The sequence below is a fragment of the Phocoena phocoena genome, chromosome 3 (assembly GCF_963924675.1).
Source record: "Phocoena phocoena chromosome 3, mPhoPho1.1, whole genome shotgun sequence".
Taxonomy (NCBI): domain Eukaryota; kingdom Metazoa; phylum Chordata; class Mammalia; order Artiodactyla; family Phocoenidae; genus Phocoena; species Phocoena phocoena.
The window spans coordinates 146236208-146254517 of record NC_089221.1 but is presented as its reverse complement, the minus strand read 5'-3'; the positions used below and the strand labels follow the sequence as shown (position 1 = coordinate 146254517).

The window sequence follows — 18310 nt, the reverse complement described above, 5'->3', positions numbered from 1 at the left end:
AATTATAAGCCACTGGGTGTCACTCTTAAACTGTGCAAATGTGGCTGCAGAAGAGAGTTTTTCGATAGTGAATTGGACGTGGAGAGTTAGAGATCTCACCAGGGATGGAAACCATTTGAACTGTTTGCATAGGTACATTTACAATGTCAGTGAACTACGGCAGAGTTTGCCCTTAGGTTCCTGTATATTTTCTCTAGACTCATTTTTCAGTGGCAGTTAAACAAGACTAATTATTGGAGAAGATCCTCTCAGCACTAAAAGGACAAAAAGACGTTCATGTATCCATTCAATATGTACATTGATCACACACTAGAAGTAAGATATTGGGCTAATGAACTGTGGGATTACAAGAAAAAGTGAATTTGCATCATGCATACATTTAACTTATTGGAATGCAACTGTGATAAAAGAAAATGAAAGAAAATTCTTCCTGTTACTCCACTCGATGAATTTGTGCCTCAGATTAATTTTTCCTACTGCCTATCAACCTTAAGCCCAGGCTTTTACCTTCTGCTCGTAAGACACTGGGCCTGGGACTATGCAAACTGCATTCTCCAGACTTCTTTGCTGGCTGGCTTCTGGTTAGGTTCTGCTGACTGGAGGCATTGGCAGGAGATTAGAAGTTCATAAGAAAGCAGGAGGAATATTCTTGTTTTCAGTTCTATTCAGCTTCCCTTCATTGGTAGCATTCATGTAGGACTGCAGCCTCCAGCTTATCTCAGCATATCTAGCATCAGTTCTACTGCAGCCCCTTCAGAGGTGCCAGTAGCAACTGTGCCATACTTCCTCTTTGAACTCCTATCAGAGGCCAAGTAGCAATCATGTGTTGTCCCCATCAGAGGTCCCAGCACCACCTGAGCAGTGACATCTTGGAGGTCTGAGCATCTGCTCTGTGGAGCCACTCCCTGCAAGCTCCCAGGTTCCGGTAACACCATTTCTGCTCTTTTACACCTCCAGCCCTAAGAGTGGTAGGTGCTTCGCAAACTACTAATATCAGGGTAACCTTAGCAACCTTTCCCCCTCTTTCTGCCTTCTAATCCTGTGTAACTGATCCCCTGTATTAAATCATCTCTCTCTGAAACACCTAGCATGGCTTCTGTTTTCCTGATAGAGTCCAGACTACAGTGACCATGAGATGAGAGACATGAATATTCTCTTTCTTCATTCAGTATCAGATTTTGTGTGCTTCTCATGGTTGAGAAATCTTGTAACACTGAATGAGAGTCTAGTGTTTATATTTCTCAAATAATATGCGTCCTAATTGCAAGCCAACTGGTGGTCAACCAAAAAACAGTAGAATGTAAGGCTTCATGCAAATAAAGGATGTAGTGATACACTCCAAAACCAGAGGAAACTTGGCCATGTTGTACTTAATGAAAAATGATCTCCAAGTTGCCCTTTTCTAAGAGATTTCCAAGAATGGTTTGACTATATAGTATTTTTGCCTTTCATGTTGACTTTAAAACCGGAACCTCTCATAACACGTGTCTCCATAGTTGAGTAGGACAACTGTTCTTGCCTTAAGGAGAAGGAGCTTACAAACTAGTAGAAGAAATAGGCATGTAAAAACGGACAAAACCATAATTCAAAAAGATACATGCACCCCAATGTTCATTGCAGCACTGTTTACAATAGCCAGGACATGGAAGCATGTCCAACAACAGAGGAATGGATAAAGAAGATGTGGTACATATATGCAATGGAATATTACTCAGCCATAAAAAAGAACAAAATAATGCCATTTGCAGCAACATGGATGGACCTAGAGATTGTCATACTGAGTGAAGTCAGACAGAAAGACAAGTATCATATGATGTTGCTTATATGTGGAATCTAAAAAAAAAGAGGGTACAAATGAACTTATCTACAAAACAGAAATAGAGTTACAGATGTAGAAGACAAACTTGTGGTTACCAGGGGATAAAGCGGTGCGGGGGAAGGATAAATTGGGAGATTGGGATTGACATATACACACTACTGCATATAAAATAGGTAACTAATAAGGACCTACTGTATAGCACAGGGAACTCTACTTAATACTCTGTAATGGCCTATATGGCAAAAGAATCTTAAAAAGAGTGGATATATGTATATGGATAACTGAATCACTTTGCTATACACCTGAAACTAATACAACATTGTAAATCAACTATACTCCAATAAAAATTTAAAAAAGAGACAATACATGGCAATGTTTGATAGGAGCAACACAGAAGGACATACCCATTTGTCACCTGTTAGACTTCATGAACTAGGTTGGAAGAGTAGAGGGAGAACAGAGAACATGATGCACAGATTCTTCTAGAAATTTCATTCACTCCCTTGCTTAGAGCAAGAAATTATTATGGTTATTGTTATTACTATTTCAGTTTTAAAGACCTATTGGAAGAAGATGCTTACCCTGTCATGGAGTTTTGCTTAGTATATTACCTTTTCTTTTCCTGATATATTTCAGTGCTATTTTATTTGATTTTTCTCAGTGACAGTGGAGAACATCTGACTCCTTATTCAAGGCCCCTCCGTTATACACTCTTTTAAGGTTTAATAGACCACTGTTAATTCTTTGTTTTATGCCATTAGAGTGTCTTTTTCAGTTTGTTTCTCTGATTTTTTTTTCCCTAGAAAACACATGATTATATCTTCTGGTTCCAATTTCTATTAGCCCCCATTGTTCATGTCTCACTTCTGGAGCTGATGAAATAATCATTGCCCTTTCAGCACAGAATACCAGGTTTAGAAAGACAAGAAAAGAAATCTTCCAGCCATAGTGCTGGGACCATCAGTCCACGGGAGCTTTTGAACCTCAATACGTTTCATCCTCTTACCAGGTCATTTATCTTTGAAAGTGGTGACATACTAGGGCGAGAGATGACCTAATGATGAGGGACATCTTCACAAGTTATCATTTGAAGAAGTGGTTTTTGAAGAATAAGGAGGAGATGTGGGAGGGGGATTAGCAGTGAACTCTTTTCTTCAACTACTAAATCTTTGGGGATTCAGCACTTTTTCAAAATATATTTGCCTAAAAGTCTTTAGGGATTCATTTAAAGGAGAGGAGCAAGAGGAAAAGAGAGGGGTTTGAAGCTGAAAAGAGAATATTTGTTGCTTTTTTTCCCTCACATTATGAGCTTATTTGAACAGTTTTTGTCCTGCCAAGTGACTTAGTTTGAGGGATTTTTCCCTAGCTTTGAATAATCATGGGAGTGTAGCACAAATTTTCCCTGAAAATGCCCCTCCTATTTCTTTGAACTATATCAAAGCACACTCCATGCATAATTCTGTGCATTGATTTCCTCTTTTTATGGCAACTCATTCCAGATGAATGTGACAACCTGAGAGGTACTAATACAATGGAAGTAATAAACTTATTTAAAACGGGTTTTACTTGACCGTAAAACAAAATATCTGTGTAACTATAACTTCCTGAGTAGAATGTAAAGCTTTTTACAAACGAAGGCCCTGATGAGATACTGATATGTTTTGAATATTGGCCCATGAGGTTGTTTGAAGAGCTTGGCAACCTTACGACATTACGTTATAGACAAATTCTGCATGGAGTAACACAGTTCATATACACCTTAATGGGAACCTCCTGGTTCTGACTCACAGCAAGAAATGAAGCCAAACACTCCAGTCCGTAGTACTTGTTCAAGTTCCTGGATTTAAATCTGGAGTCATACTTACTTTGTATTTATTTTCTGAAGTGAACAATATCAGAGTGGCCAGGATTCCAGGTAAGAAACACTAATGGATAGTTAGGAGGCACTTACCTTTCAAAAAAATTAATGTCAAATATTTTCAGAAGATTAAGCCAGAATAGACTTTATTTTCAAACAGAAAAGACATAGGCAAGAGCCCACAGAGAGAAAGCGAGTGGAGGAATTTAGCTTTATCTAGAAGTCATCCAAACAGAATATGTGAAGGGGAATAAAGCTAAGTTCCAGATAGGAAAAAATAATTAATGGAGCTAAATCTTAGCCTGTATCTAAAAGAATTTCAAACTTGCAGTCAATTAAATAAAAATATCAAACCAACTGTTATTATCATTTGTGTTAGACAACTGGTTGATTGACTCATCATTTTGCTATCTTATGAAATGAAATTGGGAATAAGTATAATGTTAGTCATATCTGTGTAGCATGATTAAATTGCTTCAGGACAATCAAATTAATGTGTTTTACTGTCCCCACAGCTGATTATGTTAAAAGTAATTTGATCCACAGTGATGAAGCAAAATTCTGTTTCTGAGATGGGCCTCCATGGCTGGTTCAACTAAGGTTATTTTAGTTGTGAAAACACAGTCTCAGTCTCCATGAGCTAAGCAGTACAGGTGGTTGGGGCAATTCTCCAAGTACTCTAATTCAGAGAAAGCATTGGCTTTTCTGGAAATTACCTGGATCATTTGACATGTATTTTGCTTGAACTAGTTCAATAATTTTTCCAAACGTCTACTTTGCTTTTGCCAGAGAGAGACAACCCTACAATGTCTGTAAACAAAATACAAGCTAGAGATGGAGGATTTTCTTTGCTATAGGGCTTAAATAGGGTTTTTCTGACCTGCAGTCTCATCTAAAATTAGGAAAAAGATTGTTGATCTAGGTCTATGTTGCACTGGAAGTGTGTGGAGTGAAATAACAGAGATCTGTAGGTGTTCTAGGTTAGGAACCAGAATGCCACAACACTTAGCTTTACAATTAGACTTACAGATACAGGTTTCTCCACACCAATGTTTTTCAAAATATTTATTAATCATTCTTTCCAATAATCAGGATTCTGCTAACTGAGAAAAAGTCAATATTATATAAAGAAAGAAATCTGTAAGATTATAGTAGGAAATTACAAACTTACATGCCAGGACAAGATGGCTAAGTTAAATGCCTGAGCGTGAGATGGTATGGAGTGGCAGGGACTGTGGCAAATTGGAGCATTCATGCCCCATCTAAAGGTGGCATCCATTCCTCAGCTTCAGCCAGTGCATACAATGTGCAGTATGGTCCCAGTCTTGCCAGACCTTCCATTTTTCAACAAAAGTCAGAAACCTAGATCTTTATATGAAATTTCCCCACGTTTATATGTTGGCAACCTCTTGGAGTTTGTGGGGCCCAATTAATAACACCCCCCTCCTCTTGAATTCACTGCCAGTTGAGTAATGACACAGGGTTAAGACAGCCAGAGATCAAGATGTCAACATTATTACTGATAAAGTTGATGGAAGAACAAGGCTAAAATCTGTAACCTGTATTTTCTAATTACCACTCTCCTCAGAAGAAAACTTGGGTATGCAGAACTGCCTTGTCAGGGGAGAAAGGGTGAAAAAAAGAGGGATGATAGTGCTCTCAGATTGTTAATAGAGTAACTCTACCCAATTAAGAAATGAGGACCAATGACTGTCAGGCCAAACCTCCTACCCATCAGGGAGAGAGCTCAGAGACAAGTAGAGTGGAAGTCCCCCCTGCTGCCACCGTCACACACACATGAAAATATAAGGTAGAAGGCCAGGGAATGGAAGTTCCACCATGGTAACAATTCGTTCATTTTTGAAAATTCTGTGCAACGCAAACACAACTAGACAGCCCACAGATACCCAATTTGCAACCTCTGGTTTGTGCTTACTCTGTTTTTAAATTTGTCAGTTAGTTGAAAGTTTTAGGACTGAAATTTTGCAGTAATTTTAACTGTAGGCATAAATACTAAAAATAAAATTTTCTTCACTTTTATGGAAATTCGGCATATCAGAATACTTTTTGATGGTTCTATGCAATAATTTAGTACTTGTGTCTTCTTCCATAGACCAGATTTTTCCAAAAATGTGTGTCGGGAAATAGATTTCAGTTGATGTCCAGCCCTGTACTCTTTATTTATATAACCCCACAAAGAAAGCCAGGATTCAAGGTTCACAGCCCCAGTTCTGACTTCACGTTTCTCCCCAACTTCCGCTTTAATTTCATATCTGCTAAGACTGTTACTTACCTTCCAATTTCTGTCCTTGACTCACCCTTCTATTTTAACATCTGAAGTCATTTTCCTGGTGACTGTTTTGACTTCCCCATGATTCTGGTTCCTCCTCCCCTACCCATTTCCAGCCATGCTCCCTCGAGGTGCTTTGAGTAAACACTCCACTAGTTCCAACACCAGAGATCCCCGACACTGTGTGGTTCTCCCATTAGGCTTGCTCCAGACCCTTCAACAGGAAATAGCATTCATAGTTTTTCCATTCTTGGTGGTTCTGGAAATGTTTATTAAATACATTTTGAAATGAGTGGACCATTGGCTGGGGCAACAATATTTGTCGTAACAGGTTCGCTCTTGTTATAATGGTTTGGCATTGTAAATGGGTATCTTATTGAGCAGAGAAAGAAAACAAAGTCATCCTTGTTGGAAATATCTTAAGAAAAGATATTTCCTGATTGTGACCGAGTCTCAAGAAGTGTTTTTAAAATCTAGCCTCCATTTTTGTAAAATTCCTTTTTCTTAGAGTCATAACTGACTTTAAAAAGTCTTCAATTTCATTGTAGCGGTGGTCTGGGCATTTTGGATATGTAGACCTAACTTACTGCTTACGCTTTGGTGTGTTTTTGATTATTCAAGAGCTGCTTTTTTAGGCAAATGACACCCACATATCAAAAGATGACCCTTTCTTTGCATACTATTCCTGGAATTTCCTCATCTGAAGCTTTTTCCCACTAGTGTTCAAGGGAGGTCTAGAGGGTCAGAGTGCTTTGAAGGGGGTGCTAAACAGGATGCTGGAATCCATGCCTGGTGTTGTCCTTTTTTGTTCTAAGATGACCCTGTTGGATAGATTTACTATCTATGTGTGAGGGCATGGGGAAAAATCTTAGCTCTGGCGTCTCAGTCTGTTCAGCTATGGGCCTTGAACTTCTGCTCTGCCAGCACAACCCAGCAGGGAAGTTAATCTCCACCAAGGCAGGCAAATGGCCAGAAGACTTGGCCCTGCCAGCCATGAGCTATGCGTGAGTCAGGCTGGAAGCCGTAGGTTCTAACTGGAGTGAACCCTAGGCATGCAGCATCACCAAATCGCGGTTACCAAATGACTTCCATTTATTAAGTACCTACCATGGTTTTGTAACTGCACTACATGTTTTTCATATATTCTCTCTTAATTTAATCCTTGACACATCCATGAGATAGGGACCCTCACAGATGAAGAAACTCAGGCTCAGTATGGTTAAAGACATACACAAGGTCACACAGCTGGTTAGTAGCAGAGCTAGGATTGTAATCTGGGTATCTGATCCAGTGCCCGTCAAACACTGCCCATTGGTCTGAACCTACAATTTTGCTTTTACCTAGTCATTCTGTTCAGCATGCTAGTTCTCCATGTGGTGGGGAACCATGGCATTCACCTAGCTTTTAATAAACTCTCCCCAGGTAGATTTAGTGCTGCCATCTATGGAGTGTCCCTGAATACATCTTTACCCTGAACTCTTAGAGACTGTCTTAGTTTGCTAGGATTGTCATAACAAAATACCACAGAAGGAGTGGCTTAAACAACAGAAATTTATATTTCCCACAGTTCTGGAGGCTAGAAAGCCAAGATCAAGGTGTTGCAGGTTTGGTTTCTTCTGAGGCCTCTCTCCTTGGCTTGCAGATGGCTGTCTTCTTGCTGTGTTCTCTCACATGGTCCTTTTTCTCTGTGTGTGTGTCCTTAGTGTCTCTCTGTGTGTCCTAATCTCCTCTTCTAATTGGGACACTCATCAAATTGGATTCGAGCCCACGCTACCAGTTTCATTTTAACTTAATTACCATTTTAAAGGTCCTGTCTCCAAATGCAGGTACTTTCTGAAGTACTGGGGGTTAGGGCTTCCACATGTCATATTTGGAAGGTGACACAATTCAGCCCATAACAAGGATTGAGAGCCTGCTGTCCATGAACTGATTACTGAGGTTCTCAGTAGTATATCTGACTTCTCTTGGCTCTCACCCCTGGCCCTGCTGGAACACACAGCCACAGGAAGGGACCCCTTAGAATGTGAAGCCGACTAGAACTTGAAACCTTAGTTTTTGTACCCCATTGCCCCATATCCTGATTTCTGCCCCTTCCCCACTGGCCATTCCACGGAGAGAGAGAGAGAGAGAGAGAGAGAGAGAGAGAGAGATACCTCAAAACACCTGTTGCTGGGCCCATGACTGAAAAGACTGATGCTTAAGGCCATTCTCTTAACATGGAAGTACCTAACATGGAAGTACCTTAACATGGAAATTGTTCTGTGGGCTCCAGTTATATTGCAGATTAAATATATATATATATATATATATATATATATATCTTTATTTGAGGCTCTTCATATTTACCTTAAGGCCACTTTTTGACTTTACACCATAAAATGACCCTGATCTCTCAAGCAGATGCCTTTATAGGTGATGAACATTGAAAGTATGTTTTGGGAGATCCTAGCAGTAGAATGTAGCAGTTATGCACACAAGCTCTGGGTTCAGATTGCCCGGGTTAGTATTTGAGCCCCATCTTACCACTAAGTGACCTTGGGCAGGTTTCTTGACCTCTTTGTGTCACATTTTCCATATGTAAAAGGGCAAAAATAATAACACCTACTTAATGGATTTGTTGTTAGAATTAAATGAGTTAAACATAAAATGAAGTTGTAATAATGTCTGGCCTATAGTAGGTACTCAAACATTTTAGATCTAATTTTTATTATTAGTGTGTGGGTTTTTAGAATTATCTTTATCCTTTAGTGTTATTTTATCCTGGTTAATTTTTATGAAATGCACATATGTGTATCATTTATGGCATTTTTTAAGTCTACAAAAGATAAAAATTCAACCCAAACTGGCTTACACATGGAAAAGAATTTATTGGCTCTTGTAAATCAAGTAATTCAAAGACATACCAGCCTCAGATATGACTTGATCCAGGGCTCAAATGATGTCTCCAGAATTTACTTTTTCTCTGTACATTTCTCAGCTATGTTGCCTTAATGTTGTCTCCATTCTTGGTGGCTTCCGTCTCATGCTTGAAAAATGACTGTCATCAGCTCTTGGAACTGCATGCTTCAACACTGAAATCCAGTGAAAAAGAGTGAGTGTCTTTATCCTAGCATTTCCAAAAAACATTCTGGAGTCCACTCTGATGGGACTGTATCAGCCCATGTGCTCATCTTTTTTTTTTTTTAATTATTTTTGGTTGCGTTGGGTCTGTGTTGCTGTGCGGTATGTGGGCTTCTCACTGCGGTGGCTTCTTTTGTTGTGGAGCACGGGCTCTAGACGCTCGGCCTTAAGTAGTTGTGGCACACAGGCTTACTTGCTCCGCGGCATGTGGGATCTTCCCGGACCAGGGCTCGAACCCGTGTACCCTGCATTGGCAGGCGGATTCTTAACCACTGCACCACCAGGGAAGCCCCCATGTGCTTATCTTTGATTGGATTATTGGTACCATCAGGATGCAGGACTTTGGCCAGGTCTGGGTCATTCATCCCATTCTTGAGTTAAAGGTAGAGTCAACGCCATGAGAAGCACCTGGATTGAAGGTGGGGAAATTAGGATATAGCTACCAGAAGAAAGATAAAAAGATGACAGACAGCAAAATAATAGATGTTCATAGCATGAATGCTTTTAAATAAATTTGGAGGACTTTGAGTGTAACTATGGGGACTCTAGTACAAATCACAATTCAGTTCAAACTCATTATGTTGGATGACTAATTATGTCTAGCATTATATAAAAGACCACACTAATGCAATTGAGATAAAGGATCTCCTAAATGAGCCAAGTAGACATATGTTAACATACACGATGCTGGGGTATGAAAAATTTTCACATTTGGTTTCTAAGAATGGAGAAGAGCTCTTTGACTCCTCTTTTTCATGATAGCCACTTTCCTCCACCTGCAAAAAGGGGCCACTTTGGTTGGAGTCGCTACGTGATTTAAAAATTCATCTCTTCTCCTTTGGGGTGGTATATTGGCCTGGTACTGCTACACTGGATGAAAGTCCAGACATCTCTCTTTGGATGCTTCTTTACCACTAGATCCTAAGAATTCCCAGTTCAGGCTTAGGCACTGAAAACTTTGCAGAGATAAGCACTCAAATTTGTCGGGCTTTGTTGAGACAGAATAATAGCCTTTCTCCTTGCTTCTAGTCCATTTAAACCTGCCTCACATGGCTACAGGAGCTCTCTATGGATTTGAGCCCAGGGTGCTTGAATTCTGCTTTGGTGTTTGGGGGTCAAAGCCCCTGTATTTTGCCTCCTTTGTTTAGTATCTCCCTTGGACACATTATAAAAGAAGTAGTGGTGTACCTAAGGCAAGAATTCAAGTAGTGCTAGGGCCCCTGACTAAAATGCCATCATAATATCTTTACACCACCACTTAATTGCACCTAATTATACATTGCAAACAAAACTTTTGATAACATTTAGATATAATATCATTGTCTCGAAACTCCAGAATTAAAGTTCCAGAGAATGACTAAAAGGGAAATCAAAGGCTCATTATATTGCTTACTCGCTTGAAGAATATAGATCAGTAGTCTGAGCTGGGCTGTCAAAACCGCTTGTTAAGAACAAAGGAATCTGGCTCAGAGAACCAAACTCGAGTAAAACAGCTTAATGGAACCAACTGTTTACTAATATGATTTCCATGGGAGGAATCTGGCCCTAACTCGAATTTTTTTTTTTTAATACACACTAATCTACTAAGGGGATTTGTTTTCTTAACCCAAAGCCTGAAAATCATTTCTGTGAATTACACCACTGTATACAGGGTGACTGTTGTGCAGTCCCCCTTGTTAGGAGAAAGAATGGAAAATATCAAATCTTGTCAAATGAAGCAAAGGAAAAAAATTAGTCTTTCATTTGTAGGAGAGAAAATAACACTCTAGAGATTCAAGTGCCTGCTTTGTATTACTACGCAGTCTCTTAATTGAGCCCTCCTTCAAAAATCCAACTTCACAACTTACGTCTTAGAAGTTCCCCCTAATTTAAAGTACTTAGCAATTTAGCATCTGAGAATGTCCCCTTCTGAGCTGGAAGGACTAATGATCAAAAAGAAACGTGAGATATAGAGATATTTAACTTCTCTCATGCGAGATCAGTGATTTAGAAGGGATTGATATGCCAGTTTTTCCTTATTTTAATGACCTTTCCCACATGTGGCCTCCCCGATTCCTGTAATAACACTTTGTTTATACAGATAATTTTCTCTCCAGCAGGAGCTCTTACATGCTTTAATAACCTTTTCTCATAAATCAACTCAGTACACTGTGAAGTTTGATGAGGTACAGGGGCTAGGAAGGGTTCTCTCAAGCCTGCCAACTGGGTCTCTGATTGCTCCACTGCCCCCTCCTGCATCTCCAAGTAGGCTGATATTGGTGTAGGGACCTGGAGGCAGAGCTTGATTGGGCTGGAAGGTCACCCCATATTAGCCCAGGAGTGAGTGCAAACTCTGTGAGAAACAAGAGTGTTTGAGAAAGTCCCATGCGAAGAAACCAAAATCTGAATTTTTATTCAGATGGAGTAAGGCTTGGGTCAGAGACTCTTGGGTTGGGCTTTGGTTATCTCTTAGGAATCCCGTACATTTTATTGACCCAAGCCTCCATTTAGAAATGAAAAAATATCTCCACTGGATGATTCAGTTGAAGTAGATGGTATCCATTTGGTAGCATGAGACAGAAACAGCTCAAATTGGCATAGATACAGAAGAAAAAATAATGGATGATGTTATTGAGATTACCCAAAGAAGCGCTTCAGGAACAGTCTGATCCAGGTTATCAAATGATGTTAAGCAGCTCTTTCTTTTTCTAATCTCTTGGCTTTGGTTCCCACTAGACATTCTCAGCCAAGGTTTTTATACATAGTGAGAAAAATGGCATTTAGTAACCTCCTAATCTTATCTTAATAACTTAGGATCCAAAGGAAGAGAGAGAACTCCTTTCTCTTGGTATGTCTGTATCAAACTTCAAGGAGTATACTGACACTGGGATTGACAGTCCCAACAGAAACACATGGAATGTGTATGTGGATGGATTTTCCTAAGGTGTCAGAGAAGGGAAATGCAAAAATCTGCTGGATTGACCTATCTCTGTCAGCTCTACACTTCTCTTTCCTGTAACCTGCCCGCCCGCCCCATACATATACACACATGCATGTATGCACACACAAACACACACACAGAATGTTGTTACAGGCTTGGCTAAAATATTCTGGAAGGATACTTCATATAGTAAAAATAAAAATACATAAATATGGCATAACCAACAAATTACAGTTCGTGAAGGTTTCATTGTAATACAACAAACAATTCCCAAATGCCGCCACTTACCATGTCTTTTTTATTTCACAACACTATTATTTTTTTCTAACATCTTTATTGGAGTATAATTGCTTTACATTGTTGTGTTAGTTGCTGCTGTATAACAAAGTGAATCAGCTATACGTATACATATATCCCCATATCCCCTCCCTCTTGCATCTCCCTCCCACCCTCCCTATCCTACCCCTCTAGGTGGTCACAAAGCACTGACCTGATCTCCCTGTGCTATGCAACTGCTTCCCACTAGCTATCTATTTTACATTTGGTAGTGTATGTATGTCAGTGACACTCACTTCTTCCCAGCTTATCCTCCCTATCCCTGTGTCCTCAAGTCCGTTCTCTATGTCTGTGTCTTTATTCCTGTCCTGCCCCTAGGTTCTTCAGAACCATTTTTATTTTTTAGATTCCATATATATGTGTTAGCATACGGTATTTGTTTTTCTCTTTCTGACTTACTTCACTCTGTAGGACAGACTCTGGGTCCATCCACCTCACTACAAATAAATCACTTTCGTTTCTTTTTATGGCTGAGTAATATTCCATTGTGTATATGTGCCACATGTTCTTTATCTATTCGTCTGTCAATGAACACTTAGGTTGCTTCCATGTCCTGGCTATTGTAAATAGTGCTGGCAGGCAGATTCTGAACCACTGCACCACCAGGGAAGTCCCCAGAGATTATTTCTTAAGGGAGGCCCTCCTCAACCCCCATCAGTCTCTTCCCTGCTGACCTAGACTCCCACAGCCTTACGTAACTGCTCCTTCATAGCACCATACGTGGTTTTAATTTCACACATATTTGTAAGTTCCCTTTCTATAACCCTCTGTTCTATCGAACCTTTCCCTCCTGCCTCATCATTTTATCTCTAGTGCCTACCAGTGCTTGGCATATCTTAGGGGCTCAGTAAGTGTCTGTTGAATAAATAATTGGAGACAGAGGACAAGGCTTAGGAGGGAAGATCAAGGCTTTGTTTTCTACATGTTGAGTAGAAGATGCCCTTAAGACATCCGAGTGGGGATGTATTCTGAGCAGTTAGTGTGAGGTTGGGATGCCTTTGGAGATGATCATGGCCAATATTTTAAACCATGGGAGTGAATACGTTTGTGAGGGAGGATGTGTTAAATTAGAAGGGAAGAGGGCCCATGACTAAGGAGCAGCCTCAACATGTGAGGGGAGGAGGTGAAACCAGCAAAAGGGACTGAAAAGCAGGGGTAGAGAGAAAAACTGGGAGAGTGTGCGGTCGACGAACCCAGGGAGGAGAGAGATCAAGGAAGAGGGGAGGCTCAACCATGCCATGTGCTGCTAGCAAAACAAGATTGAGGACAGGTCAGTGTCTCGTAGATTGAGCAACTTCGAGGTAATTGGTGACTTTTATCAGAGCGGTTTTGGGAGAGTGGCAGAAGGGGAGGCCAGGCCGGAGTAGGCTGAGAAGTAAAAAGTTAGTACTTCTGAGAAGAGCATCCTGGGCAAGCTTTGTGGTTTTTAGACAGGACCTTGTTTGCTTAGAATAAATAAATTAACAGTTATCTCTGGGACATGGGATTTTGATTTTCTTCGTTTTACTCCTGTTGCTCTACCTTCAGAATATTTTTAGAATGTGACCACTTCTCACCACCTCCCCTACTATCTCTCCGTCCTGAGCCACCATCATCTCTGACGTCGGTGACTGGAGAGCCTTCTAACTGATCTGCCTGTGTCTACCGTGGCCCCCACAGTCTGTTTTTCATACAGCAGTCACCGTGATCATGGGGAATGTGATCAGTCACGCCACTCCTCTCCTTAAAACCCTTCACTGGCTCCTATCGTGAAGAGCTAACAAAGACCACAGAGTGTCCTACAAGGCCATTCAGGGTCTGACTACTGTGTCCTATCTGCTTACTGCTCTCCATCCATTGTGTATCTGACTTCCATTACTCTCTTCTCCTTTCTGTGCTGCAACCACAGTGGCCTCCTTCCTGTTCTTCTAACACACCAGACAAGCTCCTGCCCCAGGGTCTTTGCACTGGCCCTTTCCTCTCCTGTGCACTCTTCCACTAGATACCAACTTGGCTAACTCAAATCTCTGCTCAGATGTCATCTTCTCATTGAAGCTTATCTGGGCTTCTCTATTAAAAATTTTAACCTATGAGGATGAGGTTGGGGGGAAATGGGTGAAGGTGGTCAGAGGATACAAACTTCCAGTTACAAGACAAATCCATTCTGGAATGTAATGTACAGCATGGCAACTATGGTTAACAATACTGTATTGTATCTCTTTTCTTTTTAAATTTTATTTATTTATTTATTTGTTTATTTTTGGCTGTGTTGGGTCTTTGTTGCTGCACATGGGCTTTCTCTAGTTGTGGTGAGTGGGGGCTCCTCTTCGTTGCGGTGCGCAGGCTTCTCATTGTGGTGGCTTCTCCTGTTGCGGAGCACCGGCTCTAGGCACCCGGGCTTCAGTAGTTGCGGCACGTGGGCTCAGTAGTTGTGGCGTACGGGCTTAGTTGCTCCATGGCATGTTGGATCTTCCCAGACCAGGGCTCGAACCCGTGTCCCCTGCATTGGCAGGTGGATTCTTAACCACTGCGCCCCCAGGGAAGCCCTACCTCTCATGATTAACTCAATGTATTTACTCGATTTTGGATATAATTAGTGCAGTTGCTATTATCATTGATGAACTGGGGGAAGATGGCGTGGTTATCTAAGTAACCTGAACTGATGAGAGAGGAAGTCCCTGAGGAACAGGGAAGGAGGTGTCTAGCCATTGGAGGTCCATGGCCCATTAAGTAGCCTGGGATTCTGGGCTCTGTCCAAATAGGTACAAAGATCATTTGTGATCTAGGCATGTTCTCTTCTTGGGCATCTGAACCAGAATTCCCTGAAAGATCCCCAGGTGGTACTCAGCGGGTCAGGATGTGGATTGAGGTGAGCTACCCAGAGGGAACCGAGTAAGGTCCACCCTCCTGCAGCCAGAGCCACCCACTGTCTTCTTCCAGTGCTGAGCCAAGCCACCTGGGTTTCCTCAGGCCACTGCCAACAGGTCTTCCTTGAGTATCTGGTGTCTAAACTGCAGGGTCCCCCACCAAACCCCAGTATTGGGAGCCTGCACCACAGACCCCACCATGGAGAAGGACACTCGTGCTGATTCCATTTCTAAAACATTTATTTTCAGGAAATGTTTGTGCTCGCATGCAAGGAAACTTTGTGGGGTATCTGTGGCTGCCAAAGTGACATCTGGCAGGATTAACTGGATCACCAGAGCCAAACAATGAGGACTGGGAAGGCAGCAATAACTGTGGGGCCTGGGCCCATGTGGGGGCAAGATTTTGAGAATGACCACTTAGGTGACAAAATGGGATTCCCACAAACCACAGCTCTGGTTAGTTTCTGGTCTGGAGCCAGATCCTCTCTCTGATGCAGATATGGGAGGACGGAGCGGCAAGAGCTGCCCAGCTGCTCATCTGGGAACTCATCCTCCAAGGGACTCTGTCCCTCGTTCTCCTCCCGTACCAGGAGGCGGCAGTCAGCGGGCAGCACCTCTCACAGCACCCCCACGTACACCTGCTCGGACCACCTGCTCAGAGCTACTCTTTTGCCCAGCCCAGCATACCTGTTCCACCTGTCTGAAGACCCGCCGCACGTTTCCTCAAAGCACACCCCAGAGCTCTTCCTCACTCCAGCCATGCCCCAACAACTCCTCTATCAGTACCGGGTATATGGACATGTCCTCCAGGCCCTGTGGGAACTTGTGTGGCCGCCAGCCAGCCAGCTCTTGGGCCTCAGACCTGTCCCCTGGTCCTGAGTCAGAACCAAAGCCCTATGTGTCCAGGGTCCACTGAACCACAGCCCTGGTCAGATATGGAATATGGAGACTTGGAGAGAGTAGGTGATTCACTCCTGCTCTTCATCCTTCAGAGGAAGGCCCCCAAAGCGCCTCGACTATTCACCAAAAGTCATCAAATTGTACTGTTAAGATCTATGCCTTTCACTGAATGCAATTTTTGCCTCCATTTATAAAGAGAAGAAAAGCTTTTTAAGAAATGGGTTGACCCCCCTGCATGTACAGGCCCAACTGCAGGCAGAGAAGATGGTCAGCCCAGCGCAGACCTTGCTAAGAGTCTGCTCAGAGGCCGTGGGTCTGCTGGCACTGGATGGGCACAGATGCTGGGCAGATGAGCTCTGTGTGGTGTTTTAGACAAATATGATGACCTAGAGTAGGGCCAAACAGACAGGAGAGCCCAGGTAGCAGACCCTGGGAGAGGGGAGATACCAGTTGGACCAGCACACCTGAGGCTATGGTCAAGGCCATGAGGACCACAGTGTGGTGGGCACAGTGGCTGTGAAAGCCCCATTGCTGCCCAGCCAGCCCGAGACAAGCCACGGGGAAGCACTCACCGGCCAGCCCCGTCATAATCTCCACCAATCCCAATGAACTTGCATCCAATGACTGCCCTGATGTGGTCGAAGTGATCTGAAGAATGGAAAGTCAGCAGTGTGGGGCTTCCAGGGCAGGGGTGGGGGTGATGACTGGCCTCTGTTGATTCCCCTTTTTTCAGCCTGTAGGTCAAACAGGCCAGTTCCTTCATGGCCTGGCACCAAGATACCAACTAGAGGGCCCTGAGGTTTGATCTGAAGTGATCCCAGCTGGCTCTAGACTGGACTTCAGATTTGGAGTGGACCCCAGAGCACCCTGTTTGGGCCATTTCCCACCCAAGATTCACCCTGCCTCCCAGTCTCCTTGAGAACCTGTGGGGGCTCCTTTCCTCGGGTGTGGAGGATGAGAGAGGAACAAGAGTACAGCTGAAGAAGACCCCAGAGACCTAAGGAGCTGTCCAGTCCCTTGGCCAGAGGTAGGGGCAGTGTGCTTTAGGAGCCCCTGTAGAGGCACAGATGGGCAGCACCCGGGCTCTGTGTCTGACAGCCTCCCTGATACCCATCAGTATCCCAGTTTTGATTCCGTGGCTCCAGTTCCACGTGGCACCAAGGTGCTGTGTACCGTCCATTATTGGGTTTTGGGGAGCTGTACCTATTGCCAATAGGTGGGTCAAACCCCTGGGGCTCTTCTGAAGTCCTCCCCAAATTTGGACCCAGCTTCAGCTCCAAATCAGAGTTTTCAGAGAGCCCAGGGTGAGGCTCACCTGCCACAGTAGACACGTTGGCTAACGGGTTGCACTGCAGCACCCGCACGGACAAGGACACCATCACGATGCCACCGTTCTTCTTCTGCAGGGGCAGACTGGTGGACAGTCAGCTTGGCCCCCAGCACAGCCACCTGCCTGTTCACGCTCTCGGCCCCTGTGAGGAAGGTGTTCAGCTCTGGCTTTGAGATCAGAGTCGTCTCCTCTCTGGGTTTGTGTGAACGGAGGAGCCGCAGCCCCCGTCTGGGTGGTGTCTTGGCCCTGGGTTTCCGGGTTTGGAGGAGTATCTTACCGCCTAGACCCCCACCTAGGGTGCAAGAGTTCAGGGGCTGTGGATCGTGGGTTTTGGGGGCAGAAGATATTTAACCTGGGGTTTGAGGAAATTGAGGGAGAAGAGGCTCAGGTTCAAGGGCTCCTGGTTTGAACCTCTTGCTTTAGGTTTGAGGGCCAGGGCAGTCTCACCAGAAGCTGCAGGATATCATCAGGAACATTCCAAGTGTTCTTGCACACACCCCGGGCAGCTGAGTGGGAGAAGATGACAGGTGCCTGTGACACTTCTAGGGCTCGCTGTGCCACAGCATCCGAGACATGGGATAAGTCCACCATCATGCCCAGGCGGTTCATTTCTGCCACCACCTTCTGCAGGGACAGGATGGGGAGAGGGCATCAGGGCTGCATTTATCTTGTGTGCATTTATCTGTAGGGAACAGGCGGGACTGTACATTCACGTGGGGCAGGGTATGGAACCCGGGTCCTTACCTCGCCAAAGCCAGTCAGCCGACTGACATTGCTGTAGAAGGGGTGGATACCCTTTGCTGAGCTCTGTGCCCTGCAGGATGGCCAGGAGGCAGTCTGACTGGTGGCCATGACTTGGCTACAAGAGCCTAGAAAGAGATTCTGTCAAAC

General features: G+C 43.3%; 1 protein-coding gene across 1 annotated transcript in view; it reads right to left on the bottom strand.

Annotated features, from left to right (window-relative positions):
• Nucleotides 1–18310, bottom strand: part of LOC136120309 (dipeptidase 2-like) — a 66963-nt gene that overhangs the window by 46729 nt on the left and 1924 nt on the right. Inside the window, 6 exon segments of the mRNA XM_065873737.1 lie at nt 15636–15803; nt 15877–16011; nt 16658–16737; nt 17405–17489; nt 17867–18043; nt 18164–18233. Of these exon segments, the coding sequence (XP_065729809.1) occupies nt 15636–15803; nt 15877–16011; nt 16658–16737; nt 17405–17489; nt 17867–18043; nt 18164–18233 (715 nt within the window).